The following is a 20,506-nucleotide window of genomic DNA, read 5'->3' as shown; positions in this document are numbered from 1 at the left end:
CAGAAAATAAAAATTCCGTAATTTTCACTTTGTAAAGGGGCATTACTCTAGAATGGTTAAGTGACTGCACTTAAATTTAAACTTGATATGAGTTTTGTGGTAGTAAGCATTGGGTTTAAGTTTCATAACATTTGGTAAAGGCAAATTAAAGTTAGATAACGCACTAATATTTAAACTTGATCTGTGTTTTATGGATATAAGCATTATGTATGAAATTCATAACATTTTCATAACCAATTTCGGGACGTACAGACAGACAAGGGTAAAAATTATTGCCCCCTCTGCTATGGTGGAGGTATAAAACCATACTTACTTTTGGTCGTGTATCATCATCATAGCCATTGTCTATGAAGTCATCAAACGAACCTTTACCTCGACTATTATTCTTATATGGATCTGCAATATCAAAATGGTTAATTGTTTTAGAGCATAATTATATAGATCTGGAATATCAAAATAATTGATTGTTTTAGGACAATACTATATAGATCTTGAATATCAAAAAAGTTTTTTGTTTTAGAACAATATCATATAAATATAAGAAGATGTGGTATTAGTGCCAATGAGAAAACTCTCCATCCAAGTCACAATTTATAAACAATTCAGAAAAACAAAAATTACATTGAACAAAAATCCACCATTTACAATAATATTATACACAGGTAAATGAAAATAACTTTGTAAAAAAGATCTGGAATATCAAAATGGTTGATTATTTTAGTAAATTATCAAATATAACTCATCTGGAATAGTTGATTTTAAGAACAGTATTCAATGGTTGATCTCTTGATGTGTCATGTCTTAAGTAGAATTTCGTATGTTTGTCTGTATGTATTTATAAACTGACCTTCATATCTCCATTGTTGTCTATCTGGCTCATCTAAATAAGTTCTAGAATCAGAAAGGAATGTTTTATGGTTCATAATTGGAGATTCAGATTTACTGGGTGTGTACTGCCTACTCTGATACGCTGGTGGAGGCAGGAACACACGCTTAACATCTTCGTCCTGATAAACACAAAATATTGATCAATGATTGTTCTCTGATTCTAATTGTACTCCACAGCATATAAAGACAAAGATCTACCCTATAATCTTAGCTTAAAGGCAAAGTGCAGAATTTGGTATAAAAGAAATATTTAAGCTAGGTGCAGACTTTCTATAAAAATATACTTTACTAGTGCATTATATATGTTTATATATGTATAAATATATTCTTTTTAAAATTATTTCATTTCAAATAGGAAAATCATTTATATTTATAAGACTTTTCACTTGATTACGTATTTCAGTCTCCAAAAATGATAAATTTATGCTCCTTTAAAAATGAATCCTATATGTAATATATAAGGGAAAGATATCAATGGACTAGATGGAAAGAAAGGGATACAGTGTTTTAATTCATGTCACCTTTAAAATATCAGTGTGTCCCTGAAAACATTTGTGTCATACTGTATTCATCTCAGAGAATTGAGATGAACAGAATGGACACATTTTTGTATGATATAGATGCTGACTTGATGTATTAGTTGTTTATTTTAATTATAGGTTACAGACTTGTAGGGTGCCATCTCCATGTTTTACCCCCATGTCTGAATTGGCCTTAAAACATCTGTATATATGAATCTTTCAACTGATAATCTTTTCTCCTGTAAATCTCAGAACATAAACAAACAAGTATCTATCCCTAAATAACCTTCACCCAGTGACCTTCACCTAGTGCTGCCGTGCCACCTTTCCTGCTAATGCAGTTATTTATTATCTAAACAAGAGAGGACTTTTAGGGTGCTGAAGCCAACTTATGTCAAGTAATTACTTTTAACTAATCATTTAAAACAAACATTATTTATAATTTATTGTTTTTTTTTACCCTACCTACAACTTTTCTAAACTTTAAAATGATATACTGATACTTTTGTATTTAAAATATAATTTTAATTCCTATCCAACAAGCATTAGAGATACAAAAAGGCATAATGGTAAAAATATCCTTTAAAGAGTCCTTAAAACCAGTGATTAAGGAGAAGCCTTTAAAGAGTCCTTGAAACCAGTGATTCAGGAGAAGCGTTGATGATAGTTAAAGTAATGGGTACAAATTATGGTAAACAATGAAGTTACTTCAAGATTTTCACAAAAGATCTAATGCAATTTACTCTTGTGTTGTATTTGAAGCTAGGATGACTTTGTTTATTGTTAAGAGTGGATAAAAGAACACAAACTCTGCTATAGTTACCATTAAGATAATTTATTCTCAATTTGAGGGATTTTTTTTCTTCAGAAAACCTTTTAAAACAGTATACTATTGAAAATGAAGGTTAAGTGATGGCAAAAGCTGGAATTGCCTTTTACTTTTAGGCTGGGTGAACAAAAAAGTGAAACATGAAATGCTTTTGATAAAAAAATAATAAAAAAAATAAAAATAAAAGCATCAACCTAAAGTATTCATTCCCGATGAATATTATGGATCATTTACAATACCACAAGTGAATAGAGAGATATATCAAAGAAGTGGAGAAAGTGGTGCCCTGTATATGCTGACAAAGATCAGACAACTCAATGGAGAAACTGGTCCCTTGTATACAGTGCCAAAGATCAGATTACTCAACTGAGAACTGGCACCCTACATTAGATAATATAGTAAAGTTTACCCCTGATGAGTCGTGTGGAAGACAACAGTTTCCCTTTATCCCTCGTACACTTGATCTTACTCCGACCTTGATCTGGTAACAATTACAATGAGAACTGTTTGTACTTGTACTTTTACCATCATTTTGCTATGGAAACAAAAAGTTCAAGGTCATGCAAGTCATGCTGAACTACATGCAGGTAAAACATTTAACAGTGCTGTTTGATAAACCTGCCAAATTCTTTGTCATTTGGGCTTTCCCTCAAAATTACAATTAATAAAAAGTTGTGAAACCATTCCTTCATTTCTTGATGTTAATGTACAAAAAGCTGTTAAGCCAAAGCTATACTACTGATAAAATTGTGCAATGAAAGCATATAATCCAGATCACTTGAAAAAATCTTTTGTTTATTTCAAACATTTTACATATTGTTTAAAGTTTTAAACTTAAAAAAATTACTAAAATATTTGATAAATTTAATATTCACTTTAAATATGAAATAAAACCCCTTTATTTTAAATAAACAATCAAACAACACTGTAAATTTAGAATATTAACAATTTTGTTAAAAAACAGAAAACAGGGGAGATAATTATCCAAGGGAGATAAATTAAATTGACCCATGCTAGGTATAAAATTGGAATTAAAATTTATATCTCAAATATAATGGCTTCAGATATATCATCTATCAACCTTATTGAAATATAATTTTATAAAACTGTTGTATGAAGTTTTAAGCTAGACAATTATGAAGTCAACAGTGTATTTGACAATACATGAACATGATGAACCAAATACTGTAAGGATCTTTAAGATGGACCTATTACCCTCAGGGTCTCCAACACAGAAATCTTTGTAAACAAATAAAGAAGATAACAAAATTAAAACACTCAGTACCTTTCTCTTCCTCTAAATAACAGAAACACAAAATTAATAACAATATGTAAACATGCTTGAAAATTATCTTTTCTAATTCTGAAACAATTCTGATGCAAATATTTTTTTCTCTCCCACAAATATCTATAACAACTAGCATGTCATTCATGCAACAATTATGGAAACTTATAATGCATTGTCATGCAAAATATATGGTTACTTTCAGACGGGGAACAGGTAACAAGATTCACAATAATTATAAAAAGACTGGACAATGGGGATATTAGATCAAAACTGACACAATCCATTATTATAAACACAGGAAAATCTCACACCAGGCTAACGTCTAAAAAAGAGTTAAAACAGGAATAACCTACCTCATAATTACTGTAGTCATCAGAAAAGCCATCCATATTCTTCTCATAAGTTCCATAACTCCTACCGTCATCTGATGGAGTCATGGGATACATATTGGCTTCCTTATTTGGTCCATATAACTCTATAGTATTGGTATGACTAGTTGTATCACTGTTACCTAGAATTATAAAGTCACAACACTAACATGTAGTTATATGATTGTGATACAGATGTATAGTATTCAAATAAAGTATAGATATGACAAGAGCATCCACCTTAAAACAATTCTCTATAATATATATGTTCGGCTGTAAAGGATTCACATATCTGCACAGTATTAATGTTATCTATATAGTTATTATTTTCTTCCTAACAAAGAACATAACCAGTCTACTGTTAAGAGCTAGGAAAAAGATCCCAATGATACAGACAACCAGTTCAGCTAAAACTGGTACTCTATACTTACTTTCTAATCTCTTTTTTCTCTTCCTAACAAAGAACAGTATCAGTCCAATATTAAGAGCCAGTAAAAAGATCCCAACGATACAGACAACCAGTATAATTATCACTGGCATGTCATCGTCATCTGACTGGGCTAGCTGATTATCTCCTTCCTGTGCGGACACTGAAATGTAAATAACATGTCCATTATAAAGAATAAGAATACATTACGTGATTGATTAACACCTTAATGGTTTTATTTTTTTAATGATGAATTATGGTCACCTAGAAGTGGTATTCCCTTATTAATAAGGATACACAAAATTAGTATCTTGTTTGTGGGAATTGTAGATCTATGCAAAATTTCTGTTGTTTTTTTTAGCTCAGAATTTATTTTCAGCACATTTAATAATGTCAGTTTTACAAGGAGGTTTTTGATTTGTATTGAAATGAGAAATTCAGGTTGATAATTTACAAACTATGTTGTTTTGATTTGATTATGTTCAATTATTACCAAAGGATTTGTATATCTAAGTTTTTCCTTGTAAGGTCTTTTCTAAAATCAAACTTTGCTTTATCAAATAATATATAATAGATATTTCTTGGTACATCTTATTAATCTTAAATGTACTTAAAGTTTGAAGAACTCTACAGTCACTATAACACTTACAGAGTAAAATATTTATAAATGACAAACAAGAATACCCTAGAATCTTACCAATGCTGCTTTAAATGCATAATGCCTTCTGATATTTGTACACCCTTCAATGACCTGTCATAAAGTTCAGTAGGATCTAATGTGGAAGATTATGTCTAATTAGTTCTAGTCTATTCTATGATTCTGTGAAAATTTTTACCGTCCATAGAATCTATACAAATATTGACTTTTATTGGTCCAGAAAATATGAGAAAGTCTTAACTCAGGTAGTCTTTAATTCAATTTAACAATGACTTAGCTTTACGACGTCTACTTACACAAAGTCTTAGCTTGTATAGGTACAGGAGAAGATGAGGCTGGACCATGGTCATTCTTGGCCTTCACTGCAATGGTGTATTCTGTAGCTCTTTCTAAACCTGAAAATAGTCCAACATGTAAATAAAGATTAGTCCTAAAATAATAACAAGACTTCCAATGTCTTCAGCATTGTACATATCTGTCCAAAGGTAATAACTAATAAAACTTTTTCCTTTTTTATGAAAAATTCTTATAAATTTTTAAAGAAAATAAAGCTTGAGAGCAAATACAATGCAATTTCTGACATATATCATTATTTCAAAGAGGCATATCTCTTTTTAAAATATGGGATTGGCACTGATTTTCAAACTTCTTCTTCTTCTCCTTCTTTATATACAGAAAAACATCAACTGGTTGATGATTACTTTCCAGCGCATGCCTGGATTAACAATATTGTTATTATGATTTTAAACTTGTTCGAGACAATGATTGCATAAACCTATGATATAAGTTTCATAAAAATCTTTGTGACCCTTTTTGATATAAACATTGGTCCAAGACATTGGTGATATAAACCTTTGATATTTCATAAATATATGGCAAGCATACATGAGACTGCACTGATTTTTGAACTAGTCTGAGATGATGTTGATATAAAGCAATTATAGTTTGATAAAAAAACTGTCCAGAATTGTACACGTAAGAATGCTAACAAGACTGGATAGGTGGCTGGTATGTCTAAGCCTCCTGAACCACATCACAAGGGGGATAATTAAATAGTTTACCATAATTATTGAGATGAGTACTAAAATAATTTGAAAGTTCCTTGATGACTTTTGATTGATTGCCTACCTTTGATAGAATAGATAGTACCATCTTCCTCTTTAAGCTCTATGGTTGTCTTGGTATTCATGTTAGATTTACGTATTATGACAATAAAAGTCTGTGTTAATCCACCATTAAATCCCGGTTTCCATGCGACCGTTATACTGTCGTGTGTAGAGTTGATGAACTTTAAGTCGTACGGAGCATCAGGAATACTGGTTCCATCCACATTTATTGTAAACATGTCTGTGACTGTCATATTTTTATTGGCCACTTCACATATGTAACTTCCATAGTTAGCTTTCACTACATTTACTATCTTCAGTTCTCCTTGATAGAGGTTACCCTCTAGAAATTTACTGTAAACTTGAAACTGGCCTCCATTAGAAATCTCTCCATTATCCTGTAACATATCAATATTCACTCAGATTATAGAAGTCTTAAATTTAACAAAAACAGTAAAGTTCACAATTTTTTTTTAATAGACAAAGTAATATTTCCGATTAATACAAGGTCTTTAAAAACAATGTTTGTAGCTATGCCGCCCCTTCGTGTTTCTAGAAAGGCTGCCCCTTTGTGCTTATAGTAGTGCTGCCCCCTTTGTTTTTAGTAGTGCCGACCTTTTTGTTTGTAGGAAAGCTGCCTTCTTTGTTCTTGTAGGAGAACCGCCCCTTTGTTTGTAGCAGTGCTGACTTTTTTGTTTGTAGGAGTGCTGGCCCCTTTGTTTGTAGGAGTGCTGCCCCTTTGTTTGTAGCAGTGCTGACTTTTTTGTTTGTAGCAGTGATGCCCCCTTTTGTTTGTAGCAGTGCTGACTTCTTTGTTTGTAGCAGTGATGCCCCCTTTTGTTTGTAGCAGTGCTGACTTCTTTGTTTGTAGCAGTGATGCCCCCTTTTGTTTGTAGCAGTGCTGACTTCTTTGTTTGTAGCAGTGATGGCCCCTTTGTTTGTAGGAGAACAGCCTATTTGTTTGTAGGAGTGCTGCCCCTTTGTTTGTAGAAGTGCTGTCCCCTTTGTTTGTAGCAGTGCTGCCCCTTTTGTTTGTAGCAGTGCTGGTCCCCTTTGTTTTTATAGTGCTGCCCTCTTTGTTTGTAGCAGTGCTGTCCCTTTGTTTTTATAGTGCTTGCCCCTTTGTTTTTAGCAGTTCTGCCCCTTTTGTTTGTAGCAGTCCTGCCCCTTTTGTTTGTAGCAGTGCTGGTCCCCTTTGTTTTTATAGTGCTGCCCTCTTTGTTTGTAGCAGTGCTGTCCCTTTGTTTTTATAGTGCTTGCCCCTTTGTTTTTAGCAGTTCTGCCCCTTTTGTTTGTAGCAGTGCTGCCCCTTTTGTTTGTAGCAGTGCTGCCCTCTGTTTGTAGCAGTGCTGCCCCTTTGTTTTTATAGTGCTTGTCCCTTTGTTTTTAGCACTTCCGCACCTTTTGTTTGTAGGAGTGCTGACCCCTTTGTTTTTATAGTGCTGCCCTCTTTGTTTGTATGAGTGCTAACCCCTTTGTTTGTAGCAATGCTGACCCCCTTTGCTTTTAGTAGTGCTGGCCCTTTGTTTGCAATGGGGATGACTCCTTTGAATTTGTTACAATACTGACACTTATTTTTGGACTGACCTTTTTCCATTTGAAATGGACTTCTGGTGATCCTTCAGCTTTACACATCAATTCAATTGTGTCACCTTGGTCCCCTGCAGCCTTGGCATACTGTGGTGACTTATCTATCTTGGGGTCAACTGAAATTGAGAGAAAAGTTGTCTTCTTCATTGATCCCTTGCTGTCTAAGTATTATTTGGTTAAAACTATTTTTTAAATAATTGTATTTTTTAGAACAACATGAGAGTGTGGTAACAAGAGTATTCATTTCTTTTATAAATTATTTCTCTGTTAACTTTACAAACTAAAATAAGTTTATGGTAACAAGAGTGTTCATCCTATATCATATCTTTTTATAAATTATTTCTCTGTTAACTTACAAACAACAATAAGTTTGGCCTCTTTGGTTGATGGAGAACCTATTCTGTTGTCTGCTGTACATGTAAACATCCCAGAATCCTCTTTGGCTAGCTCGGTCACGGTAAGGTAACTTTTACCAGAGGAATCATATGTCTGCTTAGTTTTAGTCATATCAAAGCCTTGTCTAGACCATGTGATCATGTTAGGGACCAATGGATTGGCTTCAGCCTCACATTCAAAATAAGCTATTCCACCAACACCTTTACTGACTTCTTCTGTAATAGTGGTAATAGAGGCAGGATCTGAAAACAAAATGACAACTTAGAGCTTCACACCTTATAACAAGTAAAAGGGAGGTAAATAGTGGTAATAGAGCCAGGATCTGAAAACAAAATGACAACTTAGAGCTTCACACCTTATAACAAGTTAAAGGGAGGTAAATAGTGGTAATAGAGGCAGGATCTGAAAACAAAATGACAACTTAGAGCTTCACACCTTATAACAAGTTAAAGGGAGGTAAATAGTGGTAATATAGGCAGGATCTGAAAACAAAATGACAACTTAGAGCTTTACACCTTATAAAAAGTTAAAGGGAGGTAAATAGTGGTAATATAGGCAGGATCTGAAAACAAAATGACAACTTAGAGCTTCATACCTTATAACAAGTTAAAGGGAGGTAAATAGTGGTAATATAGGCAGGATCTGAAAACAAAATGACAACTTAGAGCTTCACACCTTATAACAAGTTAAGGGGAGGTAAATAGTGGTAATAGAGGCAAGATCTGAAAACAAAATGACAACTTAGAGCTTCACACCTTATAACAAGTTAAAGGGAGGTAAATAGTGGTAATATAGGCAGGATCTGAAAACAAAATGACAACTTAGAGCTTTACACCTTATAAAAAGTTAAAGGGAGGTAAATAGTGGTAATATAGGCAGGATCTGAAAACAAAATGACAACTTAGAGCTTCATACCTTATAACAAGTAAAAGGGAGGTAACTAGTGGTAATAGAGCCAGGAACCAAAAACAAAATGACAACTTAGAGCTTCACACCTTATAACAAGTTAAAGGGAGGTAACTAGTGGTAATAGAGCCAGGAACCGAAAACAAAATGACAACTTAGAGCTTCACACCTTATAACAAGTTAAGGGGAGGTAAATAGTGGTAATATAGGCAGAATCTGAAAAAAAAATGACAACTTAGAGCTTCATACCTTATAACAAGTTAAAGGGAGGTAAATAGTGGTAATATAGGCAGGATCTGAAAACAAAATGACAACTTAGAGCTTCACACCTTATAACAAGTTAAGGGGAGGTAAATAGTGGTAATAGAGGCAAGATCTGAAAACAAAATGACAACTTAGAGCTTCACACCTTATAACAAGTTAAAGGGAGGTAAATAGTGGTAATAGAGGCAGGATCTGTAAATAAAATGACAACTTAGAGCTTCACACCTTATAACAAGTTAAGGGAGGTAAATAATGGTAATAGAGGCAGGATCTGAAAACAAAATGACAACTTAGAGCTTCACACCTTATAACAAGTAAAAGGGAGGTAAATAGTGGTAATAGAGGCAGGATCTGAAAACAAAATGACAACTTAGAGCTTCACACCTTATAACAAGTAAAAGGGAGGTAAATAGAGGTAATAGAGGCAGGATCTGAAAACAAAATGACAACTTAAAGCTTCACACCTTAAAACAAGTTAAGGGAGGTAAATAGTGGTAATAGAGGCAGGATCTGTAAATAAAATGACAACTTAGAGCTTCACACCTTATAACAAGTAAAAGGGAGGTAAATAGAGGTAACAGAGCCAGAATCTGAAAACAAAATGACAACTTAGAGCTTCACACCTTATAACAAGTTAAGGGAGGTAAATAGTGGTAATAGAGGCAAGATCTGAAAACAAAATGACAACTTAGAGCTTCACACCTTATAACAAGTTAAAGGGAGGTAAAAAGTGGTAATAGAGGCAGGATCTGAAAACAAAATGACAACTTAGAGCTTCATACCTTATAACAAGTAAAAGGGAGGTAACTAGTGGTAATAGAGCCAGGAACCGAAAACAAAATGACAACTTAGAGCTTCACACCTTATAACAAGTTAAAGGGAGGTAACTAGTGGTAATAGAGCCAGGAACCGAAAACAAAATGACAACTTAGAGCTTCATATCTTATAACAAGTTAAAGGGAGGTAAATAGTGGTAATATAGGCAGGATCTGAAAACAAAATGACATCTTAGAGCTTCACACCTTATAACAAGTTAAGGGGAGGTAAATAGTGGTAATAGAGGCAAGATCTGAAAACAAAATGACAACTTAGAGCTTCACACCTTATAACAAGTTAAAGGGAGGTAAATAGTGGTAATAGAGGCAGGATCTGTAAATAAAATGACAACTTAGAGCTTCACACCTTATAACAAGTTAAGGGAGGTAAATAATGGTAATAGAGGCAGGATCTGTAAATAAAATGACAACTTAGAGCTTCACTCCTTATAACAAGTTAAGGGAGGTAACTAGTGGTAATAGAGCCAGGAACTGAAAACAAAATGACAACTTAGAGCTTCACACCTTATAACAAGTTAAGGGAGGTAAATAGTGGTAATAGAGGCAGGATCTGTAAATAAAATGACAACTTAGAGCTTCACACCTTATAACAATTTAAGGGAGGTAACTAGTGGTAATAGAGCCAGGAACTGAAAACAAAATGACAACTTAGAGCTTCTCACCTTATAACAAGTTAAGGGAGGTAACTAGTGGTAATAGAGGCAGGATCTGTAAATAAAATGACAACTTAGAGCTTCACACCTTATAACAAGTAAAAGGGAGGTAACTAGTGGTAATAGACGCAGGATCTGAAAACAAAATGACAACTTAGAGCTTCACACCTTATAACAAGTTAAGGGAGGTAAATAATGGTAATAGAGGCAGGATCTGAAAACAAAATGACAACTTAGAGCTTCACACCTTATAACAAGTTAAGGGAGGTAAATATTGGTAATAGAGGCAGGATCTGAAAACAAAATGACAACTTAGAGCTTCACACCTTATAACAAGTTAAGGGAGGTAAATAATGGTAATAGAGGCAAGATCTGAAAACAAAATGACAACTTGGAGCTTCACACCTTATAACAAGTTAAGGGAGGTAAATAATGGTAATAGAGGCAGGATCTGTAAACAAAATGACAACTTAGAGCTTCACACCTTATAACAAGTTAAGGGAGGTAAAAAGTGGTAATATAGGCAGGATCTGAAAACAAAATGACAACTTAGAGCTTTACACCTTATAACAAGTTAAAGGGAGGTAAATAGTGGTAATATAGGCAGGATCTGAAAACAAAATGACAACTTAGAGCTTCATACCTTATAACAAGTAAAAGGGAGGTAAATAGTGGTAATAGAGCCAGGAACCGAAAACAAAATGACAACTTAGAGCTTCACACCTTATAACAAGTTAAAGGGAGGTAACTAGTGGTAATAGAGCCAGGAACCGAAAACGAAATGACAACTTAGAGCTTCACACCTTATAACAAGTTAAGGGGAGGTAAATAGTGGTAATATAGGCAGAATCTGAAAACAAAATGACAACTTAGAGCTTCACACCTTATAACAAGTAAAAGGGAGGTAAATAGTGGTAATAGAGGCAGGATCTGAAAACAAAATGACAACTTAGAGCTTCACACCTTATAACAAGTAAAAGGGAGGTAAATAGAGGTAATAGAGGCAGGATCTGAAAACAAAATGACAACTTAGAGCTTCACACCTTATAACAAGTTAAGGGAGGTAAATAGTGGTAATAGAGGCAGGATCTGTAAATAAAATGACAACTTAGAGCTTCACACCTTATAACAAGTTAAAGGGAGGTAAATAGAGGTAACAGAGCCAGAATCTGAAAACAAAATGACAACTTAGAGCTTCACACCTTATAATAAGTTAAGGGAGGTAAATAGTGGTAATAGAGGCAAGATCTGAAAACAAAATGACAACTTAGAGCTTCACACCTTATAACAAGTTAAAGGGAGGTAAAAAGTGGTAATAGAGGCAGGATCTGAAAACAAAATGACAACTTAGAGCTTCATACCTTATAACAAGTAAAAGGGAGGTAACTAGTGGTAATAGAGCCAGGAACCGAAAACAAAATGACAACTTAGAGCTTCACACCTTATAACAAGTTAAAGGGAGGTAACTAGTGGTAATAGAGCCAGGAACCGAAAACAAAATGACAACTTAGAGCTTCACACCTTATAACAAGTTAAGGGGAGGTAAATAGTGGTAATATAGGCAGGATCTGTAAACAAAATGACAACTTAGAGCTTCACACCTTATAACAAGTTAAGGGAGGTAAAAAGTGGTAATATAGGCAGGATCTGAAAACAAAATGACAACTTAGAGCTTTACACCTTATAAAAAGTTAAAGGGAGGTAAATAGTGGTAATATAGGCAGGATCTGAAAACAAAATGACAACTTAGAGCTTCATACCTTATAACAAGTTAAAGGGAGGTAAATAGTGGTAATATAGGCAGGATCTGAAAACAAAATGACAACTTAGAGCTTCACACCTTATAACAAGTTAAGGGGAGGTAAATAGTGGTAATAGAGGCAAGATCTGAAAACAAAATGACAACTTAGAGCTTCACACCTTATAACAAGTTAAAGGGAGGTAAATAGTGGTAATATAGGCAGGATCTGAAAACAAAATGACAACTTAGAGCTTTACACCTTATAAAAAGTTAAAGGGAGGTAAATAGTGGTAATATAGGCAGGATCTGAAAACAAAATGACAACTTAGAGCTTCATACCTTATAACAAGTAAAAGGGAGGTAACTAGTGGTAATAGAGCCAGGAACCAAAAACAAAATGACAACTTAGAGCTTCACACCTTATAACAAGTTAAAGGGAGGTAACTAGTGGTAATAGAGCCAGGAACCGAAAACAAAATGACAACTTAGAGCTTCACACCTTATAACAAGTTAAGGGGAGGTAAATAGTGGTAATATAGGCAGAATCTGAAAAAAAAATGACAACTTAGAGCTTCATACCTTATAACAAGTTAAAGGGAGGTAAATAGTGGTAATATAGGCAGGATCTGAAAACAAAATGACAACTTAGAGCTTCACACCTTATAACAAGTTAAGGGGAGGTAAATAGTGGTAATAGAGGCAAGATCTGAAAACAAAATGACAACTTAGAGCTTCACACCTTATAACAAGTTAAAGGGAGGTAAATAGTGGTAATAGAGGCAGGATCTGTAAATAAAATGACAACTTAGAGCTTCACACCTTATAACAAGTTAAGGGAGGTAAATAATGGTAATAGAGGCAGGATCTGAAAACAAAATGACAACTTAGAGCTTCACACCTTATAACAAGTAAAAGGGAGGTAAATAGTGGTAATAGAGGCAGGATCTGAAAACAAAATGACAACTTAGAGCTTCACACCTTATAACAAGTAAAAGGGAGGTAAATAGAGGTAATAGAGGCAGGATCTGAAAACAAAATGACAACTTAGAGCTTCACACCTTAAAACAAGTTAAGGGAGGTAAATAGTGGTAATAGAGGCAGGATCTGTAAATAAAATGACAACTTAGAGCTTCACACCTTATAACAAGTAAAAGGGAGGTAAATAGAGGTAACAGAGCCAGAATCTGAAAACAAAATGACAACTTAGAGCTTCACACCTTATAACAAGTTAAGGGAGGTAAATAGTGGTAATAGAGGCAAGATCTGAAAACAAAATGACAACTTAGAGCTTCACACCTTATAACAAGTTAAAGGGAGGTAAAAAGTGGTAATAGAGGCAGGATCTGAAAACAAAATGACAACTTAGAGCTTCATACCTTATAACAAGTAAAAGGGAGGTAACTAGTGGTAATAGAGCCAGGAACCGAAAACAAAATGACAACTTAGAGCTTCACACCTTATAACAAGTTAAAGGGAGGTAACTAGTGGTAATAGAGCCAGGAACCGAAAACAAAATGACAACTTAGAGCTTCATATCTTATAACAAGTTAAAGGGAGGTAAATAGTGGTAATATAGGCAGGATCTGAAAACAAAATGACATCTTAGAGCTTCACACCTTATAACAAGTTAAGGGGAGGTAAATAGTGGTAATAGAGGCAAGATCTGAAAACAAAATGACAACTTAGAGCTTCACACCTTATAACAAGTTAAAGGGAGGTAAATAGTGGTAATAGAGGCAGGATCTGTAAATAAAATGACAACTTAGAGCTTCACACCTTATAACAAGTTAAGGGAGGTAAATAATGGTAATAGAGGCAGGATCTGTAAATAAAATGACAACTTAGAGCTTCACTCCTTATAACAAGTTAAGGGAGGTAACTAGTGGTAATAGAGCCAGGAACTGAAAACAAAATGACAACTTAGAGCTTCACACCTTATAACAAGTTAAGGGAGGTAAATAGTGGTAATAGAGGCAGGATCTGTAAATAAAATGACAACTTAGAGCTTCACACCTTATAACAATTTAAGGGAGGTAACTAGTGGTAATAGAGCCAGGAACTGAAAACAAAATGACAACTTAGAGCTTCTCACCTTATAACAAGTTAAGGGAGGTAACTAGTGGTAATAGAGGCAGGATCTGTAAATAAAATGACAACTTAGAGCTTCACACCTTATAACAAGTAAAAGGGAGGTAACTAGTGGTAATAGACGCAGGATCTGAAAACAAAATGACAACTTAGAGCTTCACACCTTATAACAAGTTAAGGGAGGTAAATAATGGTAATAGAGGCAGGATCTGAAAACAAAATGACAACTTAGAGCTTCACACCTTATAACAAGTTAAGGGAGGTAAATATTGGTAATAGAGGCAGGATCTGAAAACAAAATGACAACTTAGAGCTTCACACCTTATAACAAGTTAAGGGAGGTAAATAATGGTAATAGAGGCAAGATCTGAAAACAAAATGACAACTTGGAGCTTCACACCTTATAACAAGTTAAGGGAGGTAAATAATGGTAATAGAGGCAGGATCTGTAAACAAAATGACAACTTAGAGCTTCACACCTTATAACAAGTTAAGGGAGGTAAAAAGTGGTAATATAGGCAGGATCTGAAAACAAAATGACAACTTAGAGCTTTACACCTTATAACAAGTTAAAGGGAGGTAAATAGTGGTAATATAGGCAGGATCTGAAAACAAAATGACAACTTAGAGCTTCATACCTTATAACAAGTAAAAGGGAGGTAAATAGTGGTAATAGAGCCAGGAACCGAAAACAAAATGACAACTTAGAGCTTCACACCTTATAACAAGTTAAAGGGAGGTAACTAGTGGTAATAGAGCCAGGAACCGAAAACGAAATGACAACTTAGAGCTTCACACCTTATAACAAGTTAAGGGGAGGTAAATAGTGGTAATATAGGCAGAATCTGAAAACAAAATGACAACTTAGAGCTTCACACCTTATAACAAGTAAAAGGGAGGTAAATAGTGGTAATAGAGGCAGGATCTGAAAACAAAATGACAACTTAGAGCTTCACACCTTATAACAAGTAAAAGGGAGGTAAATAGAGGTAATAGAGGCAGGATCTGAAAACAAAATGACAACTTAGAGCTTCACACCTTATAACAAGTTAAGGGAGGTAAATAGTGGTAATAGAGGCAGGATCTGTAAATAAAATGACAACTTAGAGCTTCACACCTTATAACAAGTTAAAGGGAGGTAAATAGAGGTAACAGAGCCAGAATCTGAAAACAAAATGACAACTTAGAGCTTCACACCTTATAACAAGTTAAGGGAGGTAAATAGTGGTAATAGAGGCAAGATCTGAAAACAAAATGACAACTTAGAGCTTCACACCTTATAACAAGTTAAAGGGAGGTAAAAAGTGGTAATAGAGGCAGGATCTGAAAACAAAATGACAACTTAGAGCTTCATACCTTATAACAAGTAAAAGGGAGGTAACTAGTGGTAATAGAGCCAGGAACCGAAAACAAAATGACAACTTAGAGCTTCACACCTTATAACAAGTTAAAGGGAGGTAACTAGTGGTAATAGAGCCAGGAACCGAAAACAAAATGACAACTTAGAGCTTCACACCTTATAACAAGTTAAGGGGAGGTAAATAGTGGTAATATAGGCAGAATCTGAAAACAAAATGACAACTTAGAGCTTCATACCTTATAACAAGTTAAAGGGAGGTAAATAGTGGTAATATAGGCAGGATCTGAAAACAAAATGACAACTTAGAGCTTCACACCTTATAACAAGTTAAGGGGAGGTAAATAGTGGTAATAGAGGCAAGATCTGAAAACAAAATGACAACTTAGAGCTTCACACCTTATAACAAGTTAAAGGGAGGTAAATAGTGGTAATAGAGGCAGGATCTGTAAATAAAATGACAACTTAGAGCTTCACACCTTATAACAAGTTAAGGGAGGTAAATAATGGTAATAGAGGCAGGATCTGTAAATAAAATGACAACTTAGAGCTTCACACCTTATAACAAGTTAAGGGAGGTAACTAGTGGTAATAGAGCCAGGAACTGAAAACAAAATGACAACTTAGAGCTTCGCACCTTATAACAAGTTAAGGGAGGTAAATAGTGGTAATAGAGGCAGGATCTGTAAATAAAATGACAACTTAGAGCTTCACACCTTATAACAAGTTAAGGGAGGTAACTAGTGGTAATAGAGCCAGGAACTGAAAACAAAATGACAACTTAGAGCTTCTCACCTTATAACAAGTTAAGGGAGGTAAATACTGGTAATAGAGGCAGGATCTGTAAATAAAATGACAACTTAGAGCTTCACACCTTATAACAAGTAAAAGGGAGGTAACTAGTGATAATAGACGCAGGATCTGAAAACAAAATGACAACTTAGAGCTTCACACCTTATAACAAGTTAAGGGAGGTAAATAATGGTAATAGAGGCAAGATCTGAAAACAAAATGACAACTTGGAGCTTCACACCTTATAACAAGTTAAGGGAGGTAAATAAAGGTAATAGAGGCAGGATCTGTAAACAAAATGACAACTTAGAGCTTCACACCTTATAACAAGTTAAGGGAGGTAAATAATGGTAATAGAGGCAAGATCTGAAAACAAAATAACAACTTAGAGCTTCACACCTTATAACAAGTAAAAGGGAGGTAAATAGAGGTAATTGAGGCAGAATCATTGTCATAACCCACATCTCACTTTAAGCATGATTTTTAGATACACACATAGAAAGTTCACTTGTTAGAGCGCCTGCTTTCATATGCTAACATATTTATGGGCAAATGAGAAAAAACAACTCCCTGATTTAGATTTATATATGTAACCAGGTGCGGATCCAGCCATTTTAAAATTATATATTCCAACCCCGGGGACCCTCCCCTGGATCCGTCACTGGTAACAAATATATTTAAGTTATGATATGTCGCCCCATGTGTGTTAACTTACATGTAACATTAATAGTAAAGTTGTGATATGTTGCCCCTTGAGTGTTTTCTGACTTCAGTGAGTAGGACCCGGAATCACTCTTAGCTATACTAGACAGTTCCAGTATGCCATTACTGATGTCCACAGCTGAGGAAGAAGCTTCCACACCATCCTTGTATAAACTGTATGTAAGGTCAATAGGATTTCCCAGGGCTGTCATGTTCAAGGTCGCACTCTGTCCTTCTACTATCTCTATGTGATGGGTAGCATAGGCATTAAATACGGGTTTAACTGTAAAAATAAAATATCGACATTAAATACAAGTTTAACTGTACAAATAAAACATAGGCATTAAATACAGGTTTAATTGTGATATTGAACCTTCTTTGCAGATTTCATAGATATCCATTCACTAAAACTAAATCTATTGTCCATACAATATATTTGTTTGTTGTGTCTTTGGACAAAAATGTTGCAGAAAATGACACTTCGACGAAGCTGACAAAGACATATCATTACCAGAATCCAAAAATGTATTGTGTTGGTATAAAAATCAGAGGTATTGCGAGAAAGGATTACAAAAGATAACATCATAATTTGAATTTTGTAAACTTACATTTAACATTGAGTGTGACTGCATCTGACCATCCTTTATCCAGGACCAGGTTTTTAGCTTCACAGAAGAAGGCAGCTCCATGATCGTCATATGAAGGACTTGCTATCTCTAGGATATTTGTTGTAGTATATCCACCATGGTCTGATGGAGTGTTTCCCTGGTTAGTCCCTCTCATCCTGGTACCACTCTTCACCCAGATAATGGAAGCTGCAGGGTTACTTGGTCCAGAGGTACATGTCAGGCGTAAAACTTGACCGGATTTAGGTTCAGGAGGCGAAAAAGTGATATTAACTGACATGGGTGGAACTGAAATAACAATTTAAAACATTTAGATTTTATAATAATCGTATTTAGTATTTTTAGAATAAGGAGATGCATGATGATTGTCATTAGGATAATGATCCACAAGAGACCAAAGTATGAAGAATGTCTGCTTTCATTATAACTTGTAAGTTGAATAAATATTGTACTTACAATACACAGTAATGGTCTGTTTTCATTATAACTCATAAGATAAGTGTGGACTTAAAATACACAGTAATGGTCTGTTTTCATTATTACTCATAAGATAAGTGTGGACTTAAATACACAGTAATGGTCTTTTTTCATTATTACTCATAAGATAAGTGTGGACTTACAATACACAGTAATGGTCTGTTTTCATTATTACTCATAAGATAAGTGTGGACTAACAATACACAGTAATGGTCTTTTTTCATTATTACTCATAAGATAAGTGTGGACTTACAATACACAGTAATGGTCTGTTTTCATTATTACTCATAAGATAAGTGTGGACTTACAATACACAGTAATGGTCTTTTTTCATTATTACTCATAAGATAAGTGTGGACTTACAATACACAGTAATGGTCTGTTTTCATTATTACTCATAAGATAAGTGTGGACTTACAATACACAGTAATGGTCTTTTTTCATTATTACTCATAAGATAAGTGTGGACTTACAATACACAGTAATGGTCTGTTTTCATTATTACTCATAAGATAAGTGTGGACTTACAATACACAGTAATGGTCTTTTTTCATTATTACTCATAAGATAAGTGTGGACTTACAATACACAGTAATGGTCTGTTTTCATTATTACTCATAAGATAAGTGTGGACTTACAATACACAGTAATGGTCTGTTTTCATTATTACTCATAAGATAAGTGTGGACTAACAATACACAGTAATGGTCTTTTTTCATTATTACTCATAAGATAAGTGTGGACTAACAATACACAGTAATGGTCTGTTTTCATTATAACTCATAAGATAAGTGTGGACTTAAAATACACAGTAATGGTCTGTTTTCATTATTACTCATAAGATAAGTGTGGACTTAAATACACAGTAATGGTCTTTTTTCATTATTACTCATAAGATAAGTGTGGACTTACAATACACAGTAATGGTCTTTTTTCATTATTACTCATAAGATAAGTGTGGACTTACAATACACAGTAATGGTCTGTTTTCATTATTACTCATAAGATAAGTGTGGACTTAAATACACAGTAATGGTCTGTTTTCATTATTACTCATAAGATAAGTGTGGACTTACAATACACAGTAATGGTCTGTTTTCATTATTACTCATAAGATAAGTGTGGACTTAAAATACACAGTAATGGTCTGTTTTCATTATAACTCATAAGATAAGTGTGGACTTAAAATACACAGTAATGGTCTGTTTTCATTATAACTCATAAGATAAGTGTGGACTTAAAATACACAGTAATGGTCTGTTTTCATTATTACTCATAAGATAAGTGTGGACTTAAATACACAGTAATGGTCTGTTTTCATTATAACTCATAAGATAAGTGTGGACTTACAATACACAGTAATGGTCTGTTTTCATTATTACTCATACGATAAGTGTGGACTTAAAATACACAGAAATGGTCAGTTTTCTTTATAAGATAAGTGTGGACTTACAATACACAGTAATGGTCAGTTTTCTTTCCAAAGGAACAGATGTAGCTTCATTTGATGCTGTACATTTAATTTCTGCTTGGTTATCTGAAGGTTTGGGAACATAAATCAAATCTGATGTCACCACATTTCCTACATTCACCTGAGGTTCAGAGGTCAATTCTTCATTACCTAGAAAATAGAGAGCAAGCATATCCTTAAACCAGAACCATTCTCTTTTAAATTCAATCATATAAAACTATTTCATTATAGCATTTGGATTTTATTTAAAACTTTGATAATAATGATAATAGATCAGAGACTGAGAGCCGTGGTGTAGTGGTTAGTACATCGGACTACTAACACAAAGGTTCCTGGTTCGATTCCCGTTTGGGATGAAAATTTCAGGAACTCAATTTTCGGCTCTCCCTTGACACCATTTGCGAGTATGGTCTTGAGGAAACGATGATTGTCCGTCGGACGGGGACGATAAATGGCTGGCCCGTGTTAAAAGAGAGCCACATCTCTTGCACGTTAAAGACACCCTTGTAGATTTCGAAAAAG

General features: G+C 34.3%; 1 protein-coding gene across 1 annotated transcript in view; it reads right to left on the bottom strand.

The window, feature by feature from the left end:
• The window catches only part of LOC134722247 (synaptogenesis protein syg-2-like), a 56,398-nt gene that overhangs the window by 1,605 nt on the left and 34,287 nt on the right, over positions 1 to 20,506 (bottom strand). The window contains exons 9-20 of the mRNA XM_063585856.1: positions 19,967 to 20,134; positions 18,019 to 18,324; positions 17,424 to 17,693; positions 8,032 to 8,313; positions 7,673 to 7,791; positions 6,108 to 6,483; positions 5,276 to 5,374; positions 4,326 to 4,484; positions 3,880 to 4,037; positions 2,648 to 2,773; positions 848 to 1,007; positions 314 to 396 (exon numbers count right to left, since the gene is read on the bottom strand). Of these exons, the coding sequence (XP_063441926.1) occupies positions 314 to 396; positions 848 to 1,007; positions 2,648 to 2,773; positions 3,880 to 4,037; positions 4,326 to 4,484; positions 5,276 to 5,374; positions 6,108 to 6,483; positions 7,673 to 7,791; positions 8,032 to 8,313; positions 17,424 to 17,693; positions 18,019 to 18,324; positions 19,967 to 20,134 (2,306 nt within the window). The remainder of the gene's footprint in view (positions 1 to 313; positions 397 to 847; positions 1,008 to 2,647; positions 2,774 to 3,879; positions 4,038 to 4,325; positions 4,485 to 5,275; positions 5,375 to 6,107; positions 6,484 to 7,672; positions 7,792 to 8,031; positions 8,314 to 17,423; positions 17,694 to 18,018; positions 18,325 to 19,966; positions 20,135 to 20,506) is intronic.

Source organism: Mytilus trossulus, chromosome 6 (genome assembly GCF_036588685.1).
Source record: "Mytilus trossulus isolate FHL-02 chromosome 6, PNRI_Mtr1.1.1.hap1, whole genome shotgun sequence".
Taxonomy (NCBI): domain Eukaryota; kingdom Metazoa; phylum Mollusca; class Bivalvia; order Mytilida; family Mytilidae; genus Mytilus; species Mytilus trossulus.
This window is presented reverse-complemented; position numbering and strand designations above follow the sequence as displayed.